The 25,923-nt window shown below is 42.7% G+C and overlaps 1 protein-coding gene across 9 annotated transcripts in view; it reads right to left on the bottom strand.

Moving 5' to 3' along the window:
• LOC117521144 (adhesion G protein-coupled receptor L2-like) overlaps positions 1 to 25,923 on the bottom strand; it is a 186,710-nt gene that overhangs the window by 60,476 nt on the left and 100,311 nt on the right. For all 9 annotated transcript variants that reach the window (XM_034182481.1, XM_034182487.1, XM_034182483.1 and 6 more), the window contains 2 exons: positions 14,479 to 14,778; positions 5,071 to 5,171 (listed from right to left, as the gene is read on the bottom strand). In XM_034182481.1, the coding sequence (XP_034038372.1) occupies positions 5,071 to 5,171; positions 14,479 to 14,778 (401 nt within the window). The remainder of the gene's footprint in view (positions 1 to 5,070; positions 5,172 to 14,478; positions 14,779 to 25,923) is intronic.

Raw genomic sequence — 25,923 nt, 5'->3', positions numbered from 1 at the left:
TTTTACAAAATGTATGAGAAACATGTTAGATTTATAGAGAAATAAGATGTTTTGGAGTGTTTTCCGCCATCTTGGTTTATTTTGTTCGAGTGAGCAGCCAGATGACATCACACTGCCTTCTTTTACTCCGATTGGCTGTTGTCGTGTCCTTCCCAGCATCCCTCACACAGATCAGGGGAAGCCTCCATGTGGGCTACCAAATGTCGGTCTTGGCATCCGATCGCTTGAATTCCTCCCCTTCAGGGGGAGAAATTCTAAATTGTTTCCAAACAGCAGAAATTTTGATCATATTTTATTAATCCCTTGTACTAATGAATCAAATTATAGTGGTGCCAAAGAAATACATTTTTATGATTTAAAAAAACAAACAAACAAACAAACAAAAAACCAAAGACTGCACAGCTTTAAAATATTTGACAATTATGAAAATAGATTAATTGGTTTGAGTCACTTTTTTGAAAATATCCAAATTCAGCTTCTTAAATATGTACAAAAACTTTCTGCTTTATTTTACAGCTTTCTTTTCTCCTAAGTGGCAGTAAACTGAATATGTGTGCATTGTGAACAAAACAAGACACTGAGTGCATCATCTGGAGCTCTGGGAAACAGTGTTTGATATTTTTCACCATTTACTGACGACTACACGATCAAATCAAGAAAAAAAAATCAATCGATTGATTGATAATTATAAAAATACTTGCTGATTGCAGCTTTAATACACATACATAACCAAAGAGAGAGAAAAAAAACAGTTCAGATTAGTTAACCATGAAGAAACTGATAATTGCAGTCTAAACTGCAACTGTTCAGAATGAATAATTCATGAGCTGCAGAATGAATGCAAACACAATCACTGGCTGTGTGTTATGTAACAAATTAGCATACGTGCAACACAAAGCTTAGTATCATCTGCAATTATCTTCTGCAATCACTGAAGTTATTACTGAAACCAAGGAGATTGGAAGTTTGTTTGCAATAATCCTCAAACAGTAAAGAAAAAAACTGGATTGGAACAGATACATTCAATCTTCAGAGGGATCTGCATCCATCGACTAAAGAGGCAGAAACAACATGACAGAATCAGTTTTTTAACAGGTACTTGAGATTTGGACCTGGATGCCACCATGTACTGGACCCCCCGCCCCCCCCCCCCCCCCCCCCGCCTTCAAATACTAGACCCTTGGTGTTCTCCTGTGGTTTTCTTTTATCCCCAGAGATGAGGCTCCAAGCAGTGTAAAGTTTACATCGTGTGCTGCTCGCTGATGGAAGGCAGCAGCAGAGTTACTCCCTCAGGGTGCAGAAACAAGAGTTCTTCAAACAAGACCTTGACTTCGTGGACGATGCTGTGATCTTTGTGGAATCTATGCACACTCAGATTGTGGCACTTAAAAAGCCGAGTGACGAGTTGGGGGTTTCTGGTTTTGTACATGTTCTTATCTCTGCAATGATGTTCACGTTTCTGGGTTCTTGACCTTTAACATCAAGAGGCACCTCGGCCCAGTTTCAAAAAGCAGTCTAATCTTGTTTAGTTGAATAAACTCACTTAGTTGACTAATTTTTTTTATGTTAATCGTTGCACAAAGTGCTTAGTCGGCTAAAGTTTTTAGCCTGGTACAGAGGAGGCTAATCTTATTTTAGCTGACAAAACTTCAGTGTATGACCTCAAAAAATGGCAGCTATCATGTACCAACACTTGATGGAACACTCAAGATGTTACTCGTATTACTCCAAAAGTTATCGCTTGTATTGCTCCGCTTTTGGCCATGGTTGTAGCAGACGACAACTGTTATGATGTGTTTGTGAAGGTTCTCACATTAAGCACTGGGCGTCACTGTTATGTGTGCACAAAAAGGTTTGACGGAAGTGTAGAAGAAGAAACTGAAGCGTGAAACTGCTTGGCTAAGTGCTAGGCATGTCGTTCTGCTGGTTGTATGTGTCCGTAAGTGTTAAATAGAGCCAGTTAACGAAATAAAGCCTGGATAGTTCATGACAACGACCAATGTGGAAGTAAAATGCCGCACATCAGAGCCGTCTCTTGGCAGTGGTACGCGCGAGGCCGTTATATCCATGAAAATCGTTGACTAAGGTAAGACGGCTAATCTACAAGTTTAGCCATCGATGTAGATGGATAATGTTGGGTGACTACTGTAGTCAACTAAGTAAGTTTAGTAGACTGAAAGAATAGACTGCTTCATGAAACCAGGCCCTGGGAACAGCTTATGGAGTCATGACGTGGTTGGACAGAGGTGTTTGGTGACGCTGATATCTTTGCAGGAGAATGAAGATCTAGAGGCGGATTTGAGCGGGATTTGGTGAAGTCTGAATGCAAATGTGGCTAGAATCCAGCAAGTTCAGGGATCATGACGTTCTCTCCACTATGGCAGCGCTCGCTGCAGCGCCTTCTCACCAAGAAAACCCACTGGGTGCGTTCCCTTTTCATGTGTCACACACTGACGCACCCATGTCCATACACACACTCTCACTCCAAGACACATCCCTTTCAGCCTGAGCCAGATTGAGTTTGGATGTGTGTGTAGGATGAGCTGCATTTGAAAAACAGGTCTGAAGGCTAACCGGCTCAAAAGGAATTCACATTGAATCTGGCTCGAGCTGGATAGCCAACCCCAGTCTTTAGGGTCCTGGTGGTTTCTGTCTTACTGCACGCTTGGGAGACCTGAATGTTAACCAGTGGCATAAAGTAGCAACTGGATGAGTTTGGTATTATTCTCTTCAAAGGATCCTTGGGTACAGCTGCAACGACTTGGTATCAAATGTGTGGTTACTTAGAAAGACTCAGATGAGGAGTGTCACTTGTAGCTTGGGGGAACATCGGTTACCTCATTTTGATCCTGTGATTCATTCCTCTGTGCACGATGCAGCACGCAGGTGCCTGAGTTTTGAGGACCCCAGCAACTGGAAAAGGCCAAGGTGATGCCCAAACTTCACCTGGCTGCTTTTAAGAAATGGGAACAACCTGATAGTCTGCTTGGGTGATTCCCATCCAGGATCTAAGGCAGATACGTCATATGCTGGATGCAGCGATCTGTGGTACCACCACATACTCCCCAACCTGACCAACCCTGCTTGAGCTTTGCCAGTGGTCTATATTCTAATATTGCGTGGCTATACGCCCAACCCTTGGTTCAATAAATTAAAGACGCGAGCATATACGCCCAACCACAACCGACCAATGAGTGTGCTTGTGAGTTCACTTCCGGTTTCAATGTAGGGGAAAAGGGCGGATATTTTCTCGCAGGCTGTGGGAGGGTTCCCCGCCCGTGGACGGGCTGTGATCTAAAGCAGTTCTGTTTGGTTCATCACACCCAGGAAACTGTGTCAAACTAACACCATCTTACAGCCAACAAGCAGCATTTTGTTCATAAAAACTGTTTTGTCGTCGTTAACAGGCTTCCGTTCAAAATGCTTTTAAAGTTTGTCTGCTTTCATCCATTGTGGTGTTTTTTCGCAATAATTAAAGATGGCGCCGTTAAATGTGTTAAACATATGCTGGTTTTCACGCCGCAATATAGCCTTTAAAAAGTGGTGTAAAAAATGTAGTTTAGATGCACAAAACATGTCAAATACACGATCACGGTTGGGCGAATAAGGTAATACATTATATTTATCTGCTCAACGGTTAGGCGAACAGTACGACAGCGTATTAGGACCATTCAAAGATGGGGAAAAATAAATGGAGATTACATTTCCGAGTTTAAAGTCACAAATATAGTATAAAAATGCAAATTTACGAGAAATAACATGCAAATTTGCGAGATTATAAACATGTATATTTGCGAGAAAAAGACAACGCGAGATTAGAACACATAAAACTACAGGTACATAATTGCACATGCAATTGCAGCCTATTGGCGCCTTAGTGATGGAATGAGACCGGACAATGGCTTCATCATGTACGTTTTTACAGTCAAAAAGAATTAATACATGTGCAGCGGTTTCAATATTTAATGTCTGAGAGATAACAGAAATAATGCTATAATGCTTGTGCTTGCAGTTAATGCAAATGCAGGTAACAGCTAGTCTGGATGTTAGTTATGTTGATTTGGCTATTTATCAAATTATTAAGTTAATGCAGCTAGCATTAAATGTGATACTTTTTTCCTCACATATTTGCATGTTTATAATCTCAAAAATGTGCATGTTTAATCTGGAAAAATTTGCTACATTTTTCTTGCAAATTTGCTGCTTTTTTCTCACATATTTGCATGTTTATAATCTCGAAAATTTGCGTGTTTAATTGTGGCAAATTTGCTACTTTTTCTTGAAGATTTGCATGTTTTTAATCTTGCAAATTAGCGTGTTATTTCTCGTAAACGTGCATGTTTATTCTTGTATATTTGTGACTTTAAACTTTGTGACTAAAAAAACATTTTTTTTTCCTGTCTTTGAATGGCCCTAATACGCCATCGTAGAATAGTCTTTGCCATTCTAATATGTGCTGTTATATTGTCACAACTGCAATGTCTCTGCATAGTTTTCCTTTCTGGGGCTTTCTGGAGCTTACTCGGGGGGTGGGGGGGTATGCATGAAATGCCTCCAAACTCCAAACCTACTTCAATCATTCGTTTCCCAAAATGCCTTTCAAATAACACTCACAGAGTTTGTCTGAACTTGCTGCAAAAAAGAAAAATCCTTCTTTTACTGCATTATGCTTCACATTCTCCTGCAGTGAGGCGCCTGAAAGTGTTACGTGTACGCGTTGGATTTTCGTCTGCTTCACTGTTGAACATCAAAGCAGAACAGTCACCGGAAAAGAGAAGCATTGGCTCTTTGAATCAGGGAAGCTGACAACAAAATGATGTGTTTACCATTGATGTTTTAGGTCGCTTGCTTTTTTTTTTTTTTTGGTTTTCCTGCTGCTAATCTTCATCATAGCCAGACTGGAAACAAACAGAGCTACCCTCCCTTTATGCACCTTATTAGGCCCCCTTGTATGCTGGAATAAGAAAACACAAGGAAGCCAAAAATAACCACAGTGCAAAAAAAGGGAAAAAAAAAAAAAAGACACGCTGGAATCTTTCTTCTGTTTCCTGCAATATCGGTGCTGTTTACCTTTTGAGCCACTTGAGTCACCCAGTGGGAGGTGCAGTTGCTGAGGTCTGGCCCTTTGGAGCCCCAGGATCCTGCCACAGTGCAGAGGAAGGAGGCGATGCCTGTAGTACCACAAGAACAAACACAACAAATGGATGCCAGCCAAAACCTTGCTCAGATACAGTTTCTCCCGCTGATCCGTCATTCATCCAAAGCTCTCTGGTGCAGCAAACCGTTTGGCTCAACAACCGTATCCACACTGTGTCAAAGCCTGCCAGCCTTTTCACAGAGAACGTGAATAAAAATAAATTGGTAAAAAAAAAAAACTGTTTGTCCCCCGTCATCACAGAGACACAGGTCGGAACAGTAAACGCTGTGCATATGCTCTCACGTAACGCACGTCTGTATGAAACGCAAGAATTTAGAAATAAGCGGCACTTCACTGACAGGACGTGTAACCCAAGACTCATTCCCCTTTCACGCCCACAGTCCAAACATCTTTTTCTTTTTCGTTGCGTTACTCCACCGATGGTCCTGTGTTATATTTTGACAGTTAAGTCAGACTCCATGACAGCGTGTTAATGCAGTAGGTGTGAGATTCCTGCATGCGAGTATCGCTGTCGAGCGAACTTGTAAAACCACCTTCAGCACAAAGTCGCCCTTATTCCTGCTCAGAAAACACTGACTCCCTACAATGCCAGAGGCAGTTTAAAGAAAGGCAGAGTAACTGTCATTTATACCGTTAGAATGCACACGATTGACAGTTAAATAATTAAAAGAAAGTGGATGTTAGTGTTTTGGATTGTACCATTCAACAAACTTTTTTCTGTTGACTTCTTACAGAATAGCATTTTATAATAATAATAATAATAACAATAATAATATATTTTATGCTATACATGTAATTCTGAGACTCTAAGGAAACACAGTCCCCATTTCCTCAAATAACAGGAAAAAAGTGAATTCACAAAGGGTGAAGAAAACAAAAGAAACACCTGTGTCATTTAATGCAATCCAGTACAACAGCTTGGCCACACAAAGTACACGCTGTACTTGAGAGAGGTTTTAACCATTGACATTTTGCTGAGACTGTGTCACAGAGATGTGGCTGTGCACGGTAATTTTTATATTTTTTTATGACTTTAGCTTTTGTCGTTGCAATGCTCACAGGAATAATATTGCAAGTTAAGTTTCCATTATTTTGTACACCTCACCCATTTCATGGCCAGAAATGTATTTTGGGCATTCAAGCATTAAAATGCGGTGATGAGAAAAAAAAAAACAAACAAAAAAAAAACAATAATAATAGTTGATTTGATGTTTCAAGAAGACATGAGAAAATGTGTGGATCATGGGGGGGGGGGGGTGAGGGGGGGGCAAGGTTCTGCTAATCTGCTAACCTGTACTTAAGCATATTAACATTTACCACATAGTCTGTATATATAGTTGTATGCATACGTTTAGGTACCCCTGATGATTTCCATGATTTTCCTTTCTAAATCATTGGTTGTGTGGATCAGAGATTTCCATTAAATATATCATATAGCAGACAAACACAGTGATATTTGAGAAGGGATTTACAGAAAGTGTGCAATAATTCTTTAAACAAAATTAAGAAGGTACATAAATTTGGGCACCCCAACAGAAAAAATACATCAATATTTAGTAGACCCTCCTTTTGCAGAAATAACAGCCTCTAAACGCTTCCCATAGCTTCCAATGAGAGTCTGGATTATTGTTGGAGGTATTTTGGACCATTCTTCTTTACAAAACATCTCAGGTTTGTTGGTTTCCGAGCATGGACAGCCCACTTAAAATCACACCACAGCTTTTCAATAATATTCAGGTCTGTGGACTGAGATGGCCATTCCAGAACGTTGTACTTGTTCCTCTGCATGAATGCCTTAGTAGATTTTGAGCAGTGTTTAGGGTCATTGTCTTGTTGAAATATCCAGCCCCGGCCCAACTTCAACATTGTCACTAATTCGTGAACATTGTTCTCAAGAATCTGCTGATATTGACTGGAATCCATGTGACCCTCAACTTTAACAAGATTCCCAGTACCTGCACTGGCCACACAGCCCCACAGCATAATGGAACCACCTCCAAATTTTACTGTAGATAGCAAGTGTTTTTCTTGGAATGCTCTGTTCTTTTTCTGCCATGCATACCGCCCCTTGTTATGTACAAATAACTCAATTTTAGTTTCATCAGTCCACAGCACATTATTCCAAAATGAAGCTGGCTTGTCCAAATGTGCTTTAGCATACCTCAAGCAACTCAGAAGAGGCTTCCTCTGCATTACAGCATCATACAGCATCTCTTTGTGCAAAGTGCGCTGTATAGTTGAACGATGCACAGAGATACTATCTGCAGCAAGATCATGTTGTAGGTCTTTGGAGCAGGTCTGTGGCTAGACTATGACTGTTCTCACCTTCCTTCACTTCAGCTTATCTGAGATTTTTCTTGGCCTGCCACTTCAGGTCTTAACTAGTACTGTGCCTATGGCCTTCCATTTCCTCACTATGTTCCTTACAGTGGAAACTGGTAGTTGAAATGTCTGAGATAGCTTTTTGTATCCTTCCCCTAAACCATGATGTTGAACAATCTTTGTTTTCAGGTCATTTGAGAGTTGTTTAGAGGCTCCCATGTTGCCACTCATTAGAAGAGATGCAAAGAGGGGAAACATTGGCAATAAGCTGTATTATTCCAGGTGTTAGTAATACAATATTCAAAAATGACAGACAGCCTCCACTACCAGCCACATCAAGCAGACTCTGAGCTAAAGACAAGAAGAGGAGTCAGCCAATGTTACTTAAAGTGACTTTATAGCGTAAAACATCTTAAACTAACAAGTTTGGAAAAACAGAAACCACCACCTGTATAGTTGTCATAGAGGAGGGCACTATCTATAGAGACCAAAACGTTTGCACGAGGCTGCAAAAATGTTTATTTCTGCTCTAAAGTTGGACATTTTAACATGAGCTTCTATGGGAATGTGCTCTGTTTCAGAGCTTAGCCTCAAGCGGCCACTTAAGGAACTGCACTTACGCATTGGCTTCATCTGACATCATCAGGGCTTGCTACTTAGTTTTTCATTTTCAGCAAACTCTGAAAATCAATTATCAGACCAATTAGCTGCTATTGAATATAGTTCCACTATCTAAGTCTGCGAATATTTTTTAAAATAAAGTTTAACAGCCAATAAGGTTTGTAAACCCTAAAATCATATGTTTCTTTATGTTGGAGCTTAAAGGTTGCTTATGCCAACATCACAGGGGACATTTTATTGATGAATATACTAAATTCAGAGAACATATTTATTAATAATGCTTAAGTTAGTTCAATCTTATCCTGCCCTAGCAATCAGCTATGCATCCTGCAGTGTTAGCCTCTTCCAGGATTGTCTGGTAGAACCACGTGTGGAGCAGTGTGTGACTGCATCCTGCTCTGCGTTCCAGGACTCAGCGCTGGGACGGAGCTCATAGCGCCTGAGTCCTGGAGAAGCTACAAACAGAAGCACGCGATCTGACCCACTGTGGAGATCTGTGCGCATGTCGGTGGATCCACCTGCTCTGGTTCCTCATCCAGAACAAAATAGGGATCATCTCCATCATCAGAACCCTCACTGTCTGGTTCAGACTGACAGCATGCTGCGTGCTCTGTCTTGCTCCAATTAAAAAAAAAAAAAAAAAAAGCTGGTGTGCAGTGGTGGCTGCTATTTCACTGTATTACGTCACTAAGCCATATATATTGATTTATAACAGAAAACTGCCAAAGGGGGAATAAATATGTGTAAAGACGATTGAATATATCAGAGCAGTAAATTGATCAGTTTGTGTGAACACCGCACATTGACTCTCCATGTGCGGTTATTTCCACCAGCTGATCACTGAGCAGCTGATCCACAACGTGAATTCTGCCTTCCAGAACAGCTCTTATATAATCATCTGAATCATCTACCTGTTGCCACATGTATATAAGGGCTGCACTGTCATTCCTACACTCATACTGTTATATTTAATAAAAAATAATAAACGCACGCATGAGCTGCTGCTGCCACTGCTGCGTTCAAGTACCGTCAGAAATTGCACGCATTTTTTGTTGTCTCAAATTCAGCAGTTGTTTGTGGCAGGAGCATGGTTTTCATTTTATTTTTGTTAAAATAATTAACTGTACCCACACAAAAGATTAATTCTGGCCTATATAAGGTGCCTGAGCCCAGTGAAGCTGATCCCCCACCCAGATAAAAAAAAAAAATCCAAGCAAACAGGCTGAGTTTGCCCTGTAATTTCTGACGGTACATGAATGCAGCGGCGGCAGCAGCGCTCACAAACCGGCTTCTGCACTGTATGAAAACACTGAGCTGGTCGAACAAAGTCGAGCTAAACGCTAACATTACAAAAACTAAGCAAATGATTAAAAAAACATCAAGAACTACAAGAAAACGAATACGGACGAACTGAGATTTTCAGCGGTATTCTTTCAAGTTTTTAGACAGTTTAAAAATCCTGACGAAGTGCCAGCTGCAGGAACGTAGCTGCGTGAAGGTTAAACAATGCCAACGAAAGTCCAGATTTCTTGTTTCGTTTAGGCTTCGTTGCCCTTCGTTAACTGCTGTGTGACCGGGCCTGGACTTATACAGGTGGCTGCATGCTCACGTTGTCCTCCTGTCCTAATATGCTTGATTACAGCTCTACTCCTCTACAAAACTAAATTCATAAGGAAAAATTTAGCCTTCTGTGTTAGCGTCAGTTACATCAGTTAACATTTCAGTAACAGGATTAGTGGTTATTGAAGGTAACTTTTCAGTTAGCGGTGCCCATCACTGTAAACCTCACTGATTTCAAAGCATACAAACGGTGCAACACATGAATATTTGACCATTTTTATTATGTGAGTACATTTATCTGAGTGAAGGGTATAGAGCGTTTCTGGAGTGGGCCTCTGGTGGCATATTTAATTTATTTACAGCTGTATTTAAAAAATCAAATCACTCAGCCTTACAAGCTTTTGGTGGCTTTGATGATTTACATTCTAATAATAATCTTTGGGATAACAGAGTTGGAAAAGTGATATCATTTTCTTTTCTGTTAGTAAGAATAATGTTCTCATTTGAAGCTCAGAATATGTCCATTTATGCATCTGCTTGAATATTTAAATCAAATGCTAAATTTAAAAGGGTCTAAGATCAACTGCCAGAACTTATTTTAGAAAATGCCTAAACCAAAAGCATGGATCAGGTTAGCATCTGAGGCTTGCAACACTGATGTGTTGTTTTTGGGTTATTTTGGACTGCCTGAATTTACTAAAGTCAGCTCGATGCAGGACTGAGGACATCAGGTTCAGACAGGCACAAGAAGTTCCACTGACCTTACTCAAAGCTCTGACCCGAATGTTCCCAGAAATGATGGTTCCTGATTCGTTACCCACTTTGATTTAATATGTTCTGTTACCATAATTACAGTTGTATGCAAACGTTTGAGCACCCCTGATGATTTCCATGATTTTCCTTTATAAATCATGGCTTGTCTGGATCAGCAATTTCAGTTAAATATATCATATAGCAGACAAACACAGTGATATTTCAGAAAGGAAATTAAGTTTATAGGATTTACAGAAAGTGTGCAATAATTATTTAAACACAATTAGGCAGGTGCATAAATTTGGGCACCTCAACAGAAAAAAATACATCAATATTTAGTAGATCCTCTTTTTGCAGAAATAACAGCCTCTAAATGCTTCCTATAGCTTCCAATGAGAGTCTGGATTCTGGATGAAGGTATTTTGGACCATTCTTCTATACAAAACATCTCAGGTTTGTTGATTTCTGAGCATGGACAGCCCGCTTAAAATCACACCACAGATTTTCAATAATATTCAGGTCTGGGGACTGAGATGGCCATTCCAGAACGTTGTACTTGTTCCTCTGCATGAATGCCTTAGTAGATTTTGAGCAGTGTTTAGGGTCGTTGTCTTGTTGAAAGATCCAGCCCTGGCGCAACTTCACCTTTGTCACTGATTCTTGAACATTGTTCTCAAGAATCTGCTGATATTGACTGGAATCCATGTGACCCTCAACTTTAACAAGATTCCCAGTACCTGCACTGGCCACACAGCCACACAGCATGATGGAACCACTTACAAATTTTACTGTAGGTAGCAAGTGTTTTTCTTGGAATGCTGTGTTCTTTTTTAGCCATGCATACCACCCCTTGTGTCCTAATAACTCAATTTTAGTTTCATCAGTCCACAGCACCTTATTCTAAAATGAAGCTGACTTGTCCAAATGCGCTTTAGCAAAACTCAAGCGACTCTGTTTGTGGCGTATATGCAGAAAAGGCTTCCTCTGCATTACACCATCATACAGCATCTCTGTGCAAAGTGCGCTGTATAGTTGAGACACTATCTGCAGCAAGATCATGTTGTAGGTCTTTGGAGCAGGTCTGTGGGTTGACTATGACTGTTCTCATCATCCTTCGCTGCAGCTTATCTAAGATTTTCTTGACCTGCCACTTCGGGCCTTAACTAGTACTGTGCCTGTGGTCTTCCATTTCCTCACTATGTTCCTCACAGTGGAAACTGACAGCTGAAATCTCTGCGATAGCTTTTTGTTTCCTTCCCCTAAACCATGATGTTGTCTTTGTTTTCAGGTCATTTGAGAGTTGTTTAGAGGCTCCCAGGTTGCCACTCATTGGAAGAAATGCCAAGAGGAGAAACATTTGCAAATGGCCACCTTAAATACCCTTTCTCATGAATGGATTCACCTGTGTAAGGAGGTCAAGGGTCAGTGAGCTTACCAAACCACTTTTGTGTTCCAATAATTAGTGCTAAATGTATTCAAATAAATAAAATGACAAGGGTGCCCAAATTTATGCACCTGCCCAATTTTGTTTACATAATTATTGCACACTTTCTGTAATTTTCCATAATCCTTGCTGCACTAACGGGACAATTCCTGTCAAACAAACAAACAAACAAACAAACAAACAAACAAACAAACAAACAGTTGCTTGAAGGCAAATATCTAAAAATTATATGGCTCTGTAAGACCTAACCTGTGTTGCACACCAGTAACAATCTGGGACATTGAAGCGGTAAAACATTTTTTTATGTCTGCTGCCAGGTAAATCAGACTTTTCACCGCCAACACTCGGTCTTGACTTTTTCTTTCATGATATTCTCTACACATCCTTTGATTTTTCCTTCACTGTATAAAACAGGTTACCAGAAAAAGTGGCAGGTACTTGCACAGGTATAGAAATTTAGGCAATACATCCATTTTAATAATGTTGATTTTTTTCCAGCTAATGGTAGATACAGGTCATCTCATCATTGAAAGTCTACTTTAACATTTTCATGTTACGATATAAAATTTGCTTAAAAACAAAAGAAAGAATAATTATGTAATTCTTAGTTAAACTCTTTTAAAACCTGTTTGACATACGAGGTCTGTCAATAAAGCAACGGTCCTTTTTATTTTTTTCAAAAACTATATGGATTTCATTCATATGTTTTTACGTCAGACATGCTTGAACCCTCGTGTGCATGCGTGAGTTTTTCCACGCCTGTCAGTAATGTCATTCGCCTGTGAGCACTCATTGTGGGAGGAGTCGTCCAGCCCCTCGTCGGAATTCCTTTGTCTGAGAAGTTGCTGAGAGACTGGCGCGTTGTTTGATCAAAATGTTTTCTAAACCTGTGAGACACATCGAAGTGGACACGGTTCGAAAAATTAAGCTGGTTTTCAGTGAAAATTTTAACGGCTGATGAGAGATTTTGAGGTGATTCTGTCGCTTTAAGGACTTCCCACGGTGCGAGACGTCGCTCAGCGCTCTCAGGCGCCGTCGTCAGCCTGTTCAAGCTGAAAACCTCCACATTTCAGGCTCTATTGATCCAGGACGTCGTGAGAGAACAGAGAAGTTTCAGAAGAAGTCGGTTTCAGCATTTTATCCGGATATTCCACTGTTAAAGGAGATTTTTTTAATGAAAGACGTGCGGACGGATCCGCACGTTGGGACGCAGCCGACGCGGTGCGGCGGCACAGGAAAAACACCTCCGTGTTGATAACCATTTGTAAAATCCAGGCGGCTTTTGATGGCTTTCAGTGGAGTGAGTATATGAGAAATTGTTTAACAGCAGGACATGTTCCAACTTGTCCTTAAGGCTTTCAACAGAGGTGTTTTTCCTGTGGCGGAGCGTCGCGTGAGCCGACAAAGGAAATCCGACAAAGGAATTCCGACGAGGGGCTGGACGACTCCTCCCACAAGGAGTGCTCACAGGCGAATGACGTCACCGACAGGCGTGGAAAAACTCACGCATGCGCACGAGGGTTCAAGCATGTCTGACGTAAAAACATATGAATGAAATCCATATAGTTTTTGAAAAAAATAAAAAGGACCGTTACTTTATTGACAGCCCTCGTATACTAAAAGAATTATTTTCAGTGATTTGTTTGGCTTTATTGTTAATTGGAATACTTTGAAAAACAACCACATCAGTCTGATGTGTTTATTAATAAGTCATCAGCATACAGTGAAACTCAATGTTCACCTGTCAATTTTGGGGTGGGTGAAATGTCATAAAATTATCATTTATTTTATCATATTATCATTTTGGTGGTGGTGGTGGTGGGGGGCATTTCCTGTCCTGTTATGTAATTTTTTTTTTAAACTACTTGGAATGCAGTATTATCAATTGGAAGACATGGGAGGGTTTGGAGTGTATTTCCATTACATCTGTCACGCACATGGACTGTTTTTGCACAATACTACCCCTTTAATAATTATCTTATCTGAGCATGAATTTAACTATTGCCATTTTCAAATCTGCTCCCACAAAGTATACTCAAAGATCCGTGTCTGGGTTTAATTATTGTTTGTTAAGACTGAAATGAGCACATCATGCATTAGCTTTGTGTGTTCACACAGCGGAATCACAGTTTAACAGTATGCCCTAACCCCAACTCAAACACCACATGGTGGCTCCTCAACTCCACGCCATTTGTGACCTATTATTTTGTGATACTATCACAAAATTAGTTTATGATACATAACCAAAAAAAAAAAAAAAAAAATCAACATTTCATGATGATATCACAAACTAACTAACTATGGCATTGTGAAATGTCATGAAAAGTCAGAGATATGGTTGATATTTCTATGACTGTTATTTCTTCATGTGAGAAATAACATAATACCCCCCACATACAAACACATTATTTAATCTGTGTTAGTTTTTGTTTGGCGTCATGTTCTCATTGGCTTGATTTCTCACAGTGTTGACGGTGTTGCACAGGCCATGTTGTGGCTCATTTTCCCACCGATTAAGACTGTGACACCGGTGTGTCACCCACCCCGACTGATAGCAGACCAAGCTGCGTGTGAGTACCCTGTCCACTCACATCCATGCTGCCCTCTACAGTCAGCCTACCTCTGGTCCCTTTGGGACAGGGCCGCTCCACCGTGGTTCCAGTGTGAGTCTGGGGCCAGTCGATGGCTCTCCTCCTGGTCACCTCACAGAAGCGTCTAGGTGCGGGCTGCAATTCAGGGATGGTGGGCTCGGCTGTACCTGAACTACGAGAATCTTCAAACGGGTCTCTACCATCCCTGGGGTCTGCCCCGGCTACCGTGGTACCAGCGTGCCCCTTCAGGGTGGAGGCTGCCGTCGTGGTGATAACGGCGGTGGTCTTGGGCACGGACGACGAGGGAGACAAATCTTCTGGAGTTGGCACTGCAGCGAGAGAATGGTGAGGGTGTTTAGAAACAGTGTCCTTTCTGTGACCTGCCATTATTTCTACCTGTAGGGAAAGTATAACTGTTTTCAGACCGCTACAGTCGCTGCTGCCAATGAGTCTTGGAAAGAAAAGCTGCTTGACAGCTTTCACCTGTAAGCAAACTGACTTCTGCTCCATCACAGAGCAAAATCAAAGCGAATCACGAGTGCCAAACTGACACCGAGCGGCCTGCAGACAGCTGACAAATGTCAAATTAACGGCCAGTCATTGAATTAAGTCATTTTGTTGAAAAAAACTGTTACATAACAACAAAAAAACAGTCATTTTTTGAATACTGCTGAACATACAGTGTGCCGTACAGGTGCAGTCAGGCTCTCGGACACACTGTTATTATGGATCGGCATGGCAACACAAAGAATAATTAACACACAACTTATAGTTGGATTCTGGGATGTGTTGAAGAGAGACAGAAGAAAGAGGGAAGGCTGGAAAGAGCTGGGAGATCAGGGAGAGAGACGTGCAGGCAAATTAGGTGGATTCAAGGCCATCTTGGAGAACATCTACCCAACCTGGTGTAGGTGTTTATAATGAAGCTGAGAAAAAGGAGTGAAGCGGATGAAAACATTACAGTTGTGAAGCTGAAAAAGGAAACTGCCGAGACCATGGAACTCAACCGCACTCACAGCAGGGAGATAAAGGGAAAGAAACAGCAAAACTGCAGCCTTTAGCTTGTTCGGTTGCCTAGTGGACGGTGTGTGTCTCCTACAGATGGGTGATAAAGTCAAGGAAAAGCCAATTTAAAGTGTCTTAGTAAGGTGTTGGGCCACCGTGTGCTGCCACAACAGCTTCATTGCACCCTGGCATTGATTACACAAGGATCTGGAACTCTACCGGAGTTCGAACACCACCTATCTTGATGATCTTTAGCACATAGCACAACAGCATTTGGGGCGTGTCCAACTCCACTTTGCACTTTACAGGGCATGCAATCTGAGCAGAAAGTAGGATGAAAGGCAGAGGGGTGGTAAAGGTTCCTGTAAATGTGAAGTGAAGCCTTTCCTGGCCAGAGGATGAGTGTGGTTCTATCATGTGTGGGTTGGTGTGAATTTAGATCAACATACGTGCAGTCTCCGCAGGAACGTAAGAACTCTTTGCTGGATAATGGGGCATCTAAAATTTTATTACAGAGATTAGAGCATGCCATAGGTATTAAAGGCACTGCGTTGCGGTGGTTTGAATCATATTTATCTAATAGATTACAATTTGTTCATGTAAATGGGGAATCTTCTTCACAGACAGGTTAATTATGGAGTTCCACAAGGTTCTGTGCTAGGACCAATTTTATTCACTTTATACATGCTTCCCTTAGGCAGTATTATTAGACAGCATTGCTTAAATTTTCATTGTTACGCAGATGATACCCAGCTTTATCTATCCATGAAGCCAGAGGACACACACCAATTAGTTTAAACTGCAGGAATGTCTTACAGACATAAAGACATGGATGACCTCTAATTTCCTGCTTTTAAACTCAGATAAAACTGAAGTTATTGTACTTGGCCCCACAAATCTTAGAAACATGGTGTCTAACCAGATCCTTACTCTGGATGGCATTACCCTGACCTCTAGTAATACTGTGACAAATATTGGAGTCATTTTTGATCAGGATATGTCATTCAATGCGCATATTAAACAAATATGTAGGACTGCTTTTTTGCATTTGTGCAATATCTCTAAAATTAGAAAGGTCTTGTCTCAGAGTGATGCTGAAAACTAATTCATGCATTTATTTCCTCTAGGCTGGACTATTGTAATTCATTATTATCAGGTTGTCCTAAAAGTTCCCTGAAAAGCCTTCAGTTAATTTAAAATGCTGCAGCTAGAGTACTGACGGGGACTAGAAGGAGAGAGCATATTTCACCCATATTGGCCTCTCTTCATTGGCTTCCTGCTAATTCTAGAATAGAAATTAAAATTCTTCTTCTTACTTATAAGGTTTTGAATAATCAGGTCCCATCTTTCCTTTTTGCTAAAGCTTATAGTTAGGGCTGGATCAGGTGACCCTGAACCATCCCTTAGTTATGCTGCTATAGACTTAGACTGCTGGGGGATTTCCATGATGCACTGAGTGTTCCTTTCTGTTTTTGCTCTGTATGCACCACTCTGCATTTAATCATTAGTGATTGATCTCTGCTCCCCTCCACAGCATGTCTTTTTCCTGGTTCTCTCCCTCAGCCCCAACCAGTCCCAGCAGAAGACTGCCCCTTCCTGAGCCTGGTTCTGCTGGAGGTTTCTTCCTGTTAAAAGGGAGTTTTTCCTTCCCACTGTCGCCAAGTGCTTGCTCATAGGGGGTCGTTTTGACCGTTGGGGTTTTTCTGTAATTACTGTATGGCTTTTGCCTTACAATATAAAGCACCTTGGGGCAACTGTTTGTTGTGATTTGGCGCTATATAAATAAAATTGATTTGATTTGATCTTGGTTAGAGAGGCTGGAGTTGCATCTGGATTGGGGTGAGCTGGAAAATAACTTGCCTCAGTGACTGATCTGGCAACGTTACAATCACTGACTGATGACCCGTCCCTGTGAACACTGGCTTGCATACGGCTCTTTAGCTACAAGATTTCTCTCATTTAGATCAGGTTTTTGGTGGCTCGCGATAATAATTCACCACCACTGGGTCTGACCACCTCCAGCTGGAAGATCAAGCTCTATTCTTCCAAGGAATATTCAACCATATGTTGTTTTAAAGATTGGTACTGTCTAACACTGGAGTAGATATTTTAGATATTGGAGTAGTTCAGTTAAAGGTCAAGGAAAATGTGGTACAAAAAAACCTTTATATATATATATATATATATATATATATATATATATATATATATATATATATATATATATATATATATATATATATATCAACAACCACATAGTCTAGATGGATCAAACATGGTGGGAATATTACTTGGACAAACATCTAGAGGTGATTAGATTTTGGAGTAGTTTGGTCAAAGGTCAAAGATCAAGGTCAAGGAAATTATGGTATAAAAAACACATTTTTTGGTATATCTCAACAACCAAGTAGCCTAGATGGATCCACCTTGGTGGGAAAATTACTTGGACAAATATCTAGAGATGATTAGATTTTGGAGTAGTTTGCTCGAAGCTCGTCAAGGAAAATATGGTATAAAAAAACACACTTTTTTGGTATATCTCAACAACCAAAATATCTAGATGGATGATGCAAGTCATACGTTGATCAGCAAAATATTTGTGATTGATTGGTATGAATGGTTTATAACCAAGTCACATAGAAGTCATACGATGAAGTCATACATATTCAAAAACAGCATTATAGACATATGCATATTTACATTTGTGGTGTGTAGAGTCTGCAGCAAATACATCAGCCCTCTGATGCTTTTCATTTGATCGTGCATTCCACCGTGTGGGAGTATCTGCATTCCTTCTATTTCTCTTCCCTTTTTTTTTTTTTAGTTTTTTCCTTTAACTCATCACTCGTCTGAAAGTCCCCAGCTGGCCCTGGTGGATCCAACCTGTCCAAAGGCCAGGTTGTACTTCAGTGCTGCAGTACATCTGCACCATCCCTGGCAGAGATTGACGGGTAATCAAACAATGCGGAGGCTTTTTGACGTGTTGACATGCACCCCCGCCGAGCCTGAACAGCATGTCATCTCTGCTGCAGGTTGAAAGAAGCTGATTGTCTGAATTTACCGCTGCAGTTGTGTGACAGGCTTGAAATATAACAAAATAACAAACCAAAAATGGAACCTCAACATTTGCATGAAATATCGAGAAACGCAGATGAATTTTAGCACACAGGAAGCCCAGGAAATTGCTTTCTGTGACAACACAGGAAATAAATAACATGCTACGCTATGCTAGGCTATCAGGGTTAAAAATAAATAGTTTGACTGCCAGGCTTCTACTACAACTTGTGCGTTTTGTGGCACCAGTGTGTACAGCTGTACCTACTGGTGATGTAGAACTGCAAAGGCAAACAACAACGCAACTTCCTCTGACGGTCAGTCGAGACGACGCTAACGAGCAGCGGAAATGAAAACTGGCCGTTACCCTACGGTCACATTAGCTACAAGCGACAAAGGCAAAGGGAGACTTGCTGTTTGTTTTCAATCAGAAAATACAGCGGCAAGAGACAACGGTCCATATGCCGCCAGCTAGGCGGGGCCAAAATAATAATAATAAGTCTATTTTATGGAAATGCTGAGAGATGCAACACGGCGACTGCCATTCGGAGTAAAGAAAGGCGGTGTGACGTCAGCTAGCTGCTCGCTCAAACCAAATAAACCAGGATGATGGAAAATACTACAAAAACAGCTTATTTCTGTATTTTTCCTCATATATTTTGTAAATGTTAGCCAGAAATAAACACTTCTAAATCCAAAAATGCTGTCTTTGTAATCAGATAACACCTCTGAAGTGATTTACAAGACATCTTATGGAGATGTTAGCGTGCACGCCACACAAACCTCCATCAAGTGACAAAGCCAGCACGTCGCTGTCATTTGTAGCTAATGTGACCATAGGGTTAAGGCCTTTTTACACACAATTTTGGCTTTAATCACCCACACTAAATACATGCTTGCATGCTTAGTGTCCCCCCCCCCATGTTGTACTGCAATGTCCCCAGGGTACTGAAACTGGAAAGGGAGGGAGGGGGAGACACATATACTAATAAGTCACATATGATTTGTTCCATGTTGGGGTCATCATGGCTGGATTTGGCTCCAGTGCCTTGAGCCTGACACATTGACTTCAAACAGTAAAAAAGTGAAGAACTTGTAGCGGACTGTCCTTTCAGAGAGCAGTGATTTCTTGTCGACAGAGTCCATACCTTGGGCTGATTAAACGTCAAACAATGAAGACAAAGTCTGCTTGCATTTTACTTTTTTCTGCCTAGTTCATCTCTCTCACTTTGATAAAGCTGGTGTGCAGGAGGAGAAGTGCACTGCTCCAAGCACAAAACCATACATCAGCAATAATGTGATTCTGCTGTATTCAATCCACGCCTGCCCTGCAAAGAAAATCTATGTGCAAATGTGCACAAGCACGTCCGTAAAGTGTGTGTGTGCTATGTGTTGCTCAAGTGTGTCTCTGTTTGAAATCACTGCACGCTCACAGATGGATATCTGCTGCAAAGGCTCACAGATAACAAGGAAATGAGAGGAGAAAAAAGGAAATCTATAAATTTTAGACAACATGAAGAGCCAATATGAATAAAGAGAAAACACAGGGAGTGTATTTGTGTGTGTGTGTGTGTGTGTGTGTGTGTGTGTGTGTGTCATCATGGATATACACAGCTGCTTGTATCCTGCAAGAACGATCATGCATTTTACTCACAGCCACCTAATTGTATTTGGAGAGAAAAGCAACTTCCCACAATGAGGTCTGCTGTTGTCAAAGGCACTACAGCGCTCTCATCGGCTTCCCCGCATGCTTCTGGGAAAATGCAATATCATGCTATCTGGCACTCCATCATCAAACACATATCTCCATTTCCTGAGAGAGAATGGTGACAAAGCCAACATTTCACACTCATCAAACAGTCACGGGAATCGGCACATTTTCAATCCACGGAACCGTCCAACTTTCTGCAAAGTCATTATGTGCCCATGTGGTCAGGAGGCTGCGGCAGGATTGGATCTGGAATCTTATGACATTCACTATGTAAAAAAAGAAAATAAAAAAAAAAAAAGAAAAGAAAATCCAGACCACCCTGCAGTGTGTTTGGATTGTGACATTTTACTCAATGACCTTTTCCTATTGGCAGGAGGCCAAACTAATGACCTTACACCCATTCAGTCATTGTGAGTCTCTCACCCACACGGATTGTCCAGGCCAGCCTGGCTGCAAAAGTAACCGTACGTGTGGCAGCGCTGCCAACAGGTAACCACCAAACCTATGACAACAGAGTTTTCACAACGTGTCTCAAGGTGCGTGATTTAATTCTTCTCGAAGAAAGAGATGTGACATGAATAGATACAAAGACAGTTAGACCTTATCTGAAATGTGACTTGCAAAAAGGGAGAAAAACGAGGAAAGCTCCAACTGCAGGATGCACGCGAAGCTCAATTTCCATCGTGAACTATGTGCAGGCGAATCAAATTTCCAGGGTTGTTTGCAACATCTGGGTACTGTTGTGTTTTTGTTCATGAAGTGCACCGCATGAGTTTAATAAGTGATCCTTGTCCAATCAGCTTAAGTGTCCTATCTTGATGACCTATGGTGCATTGCCTGAAGCGTACAAAGCAAGTGCATTTGGGGCGTGTATGATTTTGTAGGGTACAGGGTACAAAGTTGTATTTAAACACTTAATTACTCTATTTCTTGGACTATAAATAGCATTTTTGTACTTGTTTGGCTTGTCCTGCAACACTTGGCCTTTTATTATGGCCAGCCTAAGGCACACCTGTGCAGTAATCATGCTGTCTAATCAACATCTTGATAAGCCACACCTGTGAGGTGAGATGGATTATCTCAGCAAAAGAGAAGTGCTCACTAACACAGATTTAGACAGATTTGTCAACAACATTTGACATAAATAGGTCTTTTGTATGTCCAGAAAATGTGTTAGATGTTTGGGTTCAGCTCATGAAAAATGGGAGCAAAAACAAAAGTGTTGCATTTGCATTTTTGTTCAGTTTATATTTTGAAGTGAATTATATGTGTAAAAATACTGCATTATCATCTACAGCCACAAGATGGCACCCTCTACATGCCTGGCAAGTTTCTCTTGTATACTGATCTGAATGAGATACTGTCTGATCCACACTCCAAAGCAGAAGGTGACATTAATGCATCATTAGACTGGATGCAAACCACTAAAAAACAAACCAAAAAAAAGAAGATCTGAATGAGGAAGACAAGCTGGGTCTTACAAAAAAAGTGAAAACTAGTAAGGTCACTGTTACTCATATAAGCAAACCAAGGTTTGCTATTAGTCCAGCACCCACTGTTATTTAAACTACCCAAGACCATGCGCAACTTTAACCTTAACCTGAACTCTAGGTTTTAAGATTGAAATTCCTCAGCTGCCTTCTATACAGCTTCAAATCCATGATGTTCCTCTTTACCAAGCAATAATCATTGTGGTTTGTACATGGATGCTGTATGAGAAAAAGGAATGCGGTACCATATCAATAGCTACTCCTAATTAATAATCCATGCTCTCAAACTGAAAAACATGACTCTTGAATAAAGTGAAGAAAAAAAACCTTCATAGTACTTAGGGCTGGGCGATATGACTCAAAATTCATATCACCATATAAATTGAATCCCTTCATGGTAACGGTATATATCACGATATAAATGTAGGTGAAAAGTTATAATGGAAGTGTTTCTGAATGGGTCATATAATCCCTTTGCAAAGCTAAATTGATTAAAATAAACAAATAACATAAACAGATATAATTCATTTTGAGCGACTGATTCTGTGACTTGTTAGACATGTATTTTTGTGCACTGGAATGATCTCATTTCGCCACTCCTGGTTCGGTCCAGCAGGAGGCAGTGTTAGTTTGTCTGCTTTTGGTGGCATTTATTTCCAGAAAGACCTCAGAGACACAGCCACGTAAGTTGATGATCCTGATTGGTTCATGTCGTGGGGTTCCACCAATGACAAAGAGGAAGGCGGGTTTTTTCCCCGCTCCCCTGCCCCGAGACGGAGCTCTCAGTTCAGTTGAATGAGTAAATGTGAGACTGTTTACTGTGGTTTTCTTCAAATACGCGCACCAAATATGACCATAAAATTCACAAAAAAAAAACTGCGGAAATTAATCATAATTAATCAAAATTCAGGTTATAGTAGGCCTATTAACATAATTTAAAAACTTGTATGAAGCTTGAAGCATGCACTTTTAAAAACGCAATGAAACAGAGACTAAGTCTGGTGAATTTAATGGGAAAATTGCTTAATTCGGTCATGTGACTTTTACATGACCGAATTTTGTCAGGCGACTCTGACAAGAAGTTTTAATCTGCCAAGGTGGAGATGGAGCCTGTGACTGAAGCACTGACAAGCATCACTGCGATTGGTCTTTGCAGTCTAAATCTCTACTGTCAGCCAAATTTATACCGTGAACTGAATATGTCGTTTATACCGCCCACCCCTAATAGTACTCAGCACTCTTCCTGTTTGCACTTTATGGGACAGCCAGAACTGCAAGGAGGTGAACAACTCGGCAAACATGAGGATAACTGTTGGGAAAGTGTAGGTACACGGACCCACAACAGGGGGCACAAATGAATGGACAATGGAGGAAGTCAAATACAACACTTTACTGTTGTGAAAGGGCACAACAAACACAACAGATTGCAACAATAGACAAAAGGTCAAATTACAAAAGGTGTCGTGTGGGCAGGCTCGAAGATAGATGACGTCTGTCTAAAGTAGAACCAGAACCACACGATTTCCTCCGCCACCAGACCCCGGGAATACTGGAGCCGCCAAGTCCCGAACTCCCAGGTGGCCACTGGCTCCGCGTGTCGGACCTGGTACTGCTGGCGAGGAACAAAAAACAATTAAATGTGGGCGCGTATGCACCCAGCAATTCACACGGCAGGGAAACCAACTCCACCTCTTGTTGGAAAAAGAGTCTGTTATACGATACACAAAAAGTCACAAAAGGTTACTGTCGAATAAATCTCACAGCCAGCTGAGAACGTTACCTTCCTGGTAAAGCGATATCTCGGCAAAGAGGTGGAGATGACGTCTTGCTGATATACTGATGCTGATCAGATGAGTGGTGACAGCTGTCATAGGTGATGAGTGTCAGCTGTCACCCCGGCTACTCCTGTTAGGCGGCAGCGCCCTCTGGTGCCTGGAGCCCGCACTCCAGGCAGGGTGCCCTCTGGTGGTGGTGGGCCAGCAGTACCTCCTCTTCAGCGGCCACACAACAGGACCCCCCCCCCCTCAACGGGCGCCTCCTGGCTGAAGCCTCACTGCGGCTGGACTGAGTACCTTGATGATTTTAAACGGACCGATATACCGGTCCTGCAGCTTAGGGGAGTCCACTTGAAGGGGTATGTCCTTAGTAGACAACCACACTGCCTGCCCTGGCCGGTACGTAGGGGCCGGGGTCCGCCGACGGTCTGCATGGGCCTTCGTCCTCATCATCAGCAAGGCAGAACGGGCGGCACGCCACACCCGACGGCACTTCCGTAGGTGGGCCTGGACCGAGGGCACACCGACCTCTCCCTCAACCACCGGAAACAGAGGAGGTTGGTACCCCAGACATACCTCGAAAGGGGAGAGGCCAGTGGCAGACGACACCTGGCTGTTATGGGCATACTCGATCCAGGCCAAATGGGTACTCCAGGCCGCCGGGTGCGCGGCTGTCACGCAACGCAGGGCCTGCTCCATCTCTTGATTGGCCCGTTCTGCTTGCCCGTTGGTCTGGGGATGATACCCGGATGAGAGACTCACCGTGGCCCCCAGTTCCCGGCAGAAGCTCCTCCAGACGTGCGAGGAGAACTGGGGACCGCGATCGGAGACGATGTCTGTTGGGATCCCATGCAGCCGGACGACGTGGTGGACCAGGAGGTCCGCTGTCTCCTGGGCCGTCGGGAGCTTCGGGAGGGCCACGAAGTGGGCGGCCTTGGAGGATCGGTCCACTATCGTGAGAATGGTGGTGTTGCCCTGGGACGGCAGGGAGGCCCGTGACAAAATCCAGGCCGATGTGGGAGCAGGGGCGATGGGGCACGGGCAGCGGCTGGAGCAGTCCCGAAGCCCTGCGATGGTCAGCCTTGCCCCTGGCGCAGGTGGTGCAGGCCTGGATATAATCCCGGACGTCGGCCTCTAGGGACGCCCACCAGAAGCGCTGCCGGACAACTGCCACGGTCCTTCGCACCCCTGGATGACAGGAGAGCTTAGAGCCATGACAGAAGTCCAGGACTGCAGCCCTAGCTTCTGGTGGGATGTAGAGTCTGTTCTTCGGCCCAGTTCCGGGGTCCGGGCTTCGTGCCAGGGCCTCCCGGACGGTTCTCTCTACGTCCAAGGTGAGGGTGGCCACGATAGTGGACTCCGGGATGATGGGTTCCGGTGGATCCGACAACTCCGTTTTGACTTCATCTTCATGTACCCGGGACAAGGCATCTGATCTCTGGTTTTTGGTCCCGGGACGGTAGGTGATCCGGAAGTCAAAACGGCCGAAGAACAGTGACCAGCGGGCTTGCCTGGGGTTCAGCCGCTTGGCGGTCCTGATATACTCCAGGTTCCGGTGGTCAGTGAAAACCGTGAATGGCACGGACGTTCCCTCCCACAGATGTCTCCACTCTTCAAGAGCCTCTTTCACCGCAAGGAGTTCTCGATTGCCGACGTCATAGTTCCGTTCGGCCGGGGTCAACCTGCGGGAAAAATAGGCACACGGGTGAAGGACCTTATCGGTCTTCCCGCTCTGGGAAAGCACAGCTCCTATCCCTGAGTCCGAGGCGTCCACTTCAACCACTAACTGGCGACTAGGGTCGGGCTGCACCAGAACGGGTGCAGACGAGAAGCGCCGTTTCAACTCCTTGAACGCGGCATCGCAACGATCCGACCAGGTGAAGGGGACTTTTGGTGAGGTCAGGGCTGTCAGGGGGCTAACTACCTGACTGTAGCCCTTAATGAACCTCCTGTAGAAATTAGCAAAGCCGAGGAACTGTTGCAGCTTCCTACGGCTAGTGGGTTGGGGCCAGTCTCTCACCGCCGCAACCTTAGCCGGATCAGGAGCGACGGAGTTGGGGGAGATGATAAACCCCAGGAAGGACAAAGATGTGCGGTGGAACTCACACTTCTCGCCCTTCACAAACAGCCGGTTCTCCAACAACCGCTGCAGGACCTGACGTACATGTCGGACATGGGTCTCAGGATCCGGAGAAAAGATGAGTATATCCATGGTGCAGCCACCTAAAATAGGGCAAAGGTTGAACAATCCCGACGTTCCCATTTAATGGCAAGCAAAAAAGTGAAAAACATATAATAACAGTAAGCTCCTTCAGGTTCCACTCGGGGTCACCACAGCAGATCTGAGGTAGATCCGCATGCTGATTTGGCACAAGTTTTACACTGGATGCCCTTCTTGACGCAACTCCACATTGCATGGAGAAGGGGCAGGGGTGGTTT

This window comes from Thalassophryne amazonica, chromosome 12 (assembly GCF_902500255.1).
Source record: "Thalassophryne amazonica chromosome 12, fThaAma1.1, whole genome shotgun sequence".
NCBI classification, from domain to species: domain Eukaryota; kingdom Metazoa; phylum Chordata; class Actinopteri; order Batrachoidiformes; family Batrachoididae; genus Thalassophryne; species Thalassophryne amazonica.
The sequence above is the reverse complement of the archived record's forward strand: the minus strand, read 5'-3'. Positions and strand labels throughout refer to the sequence as shown.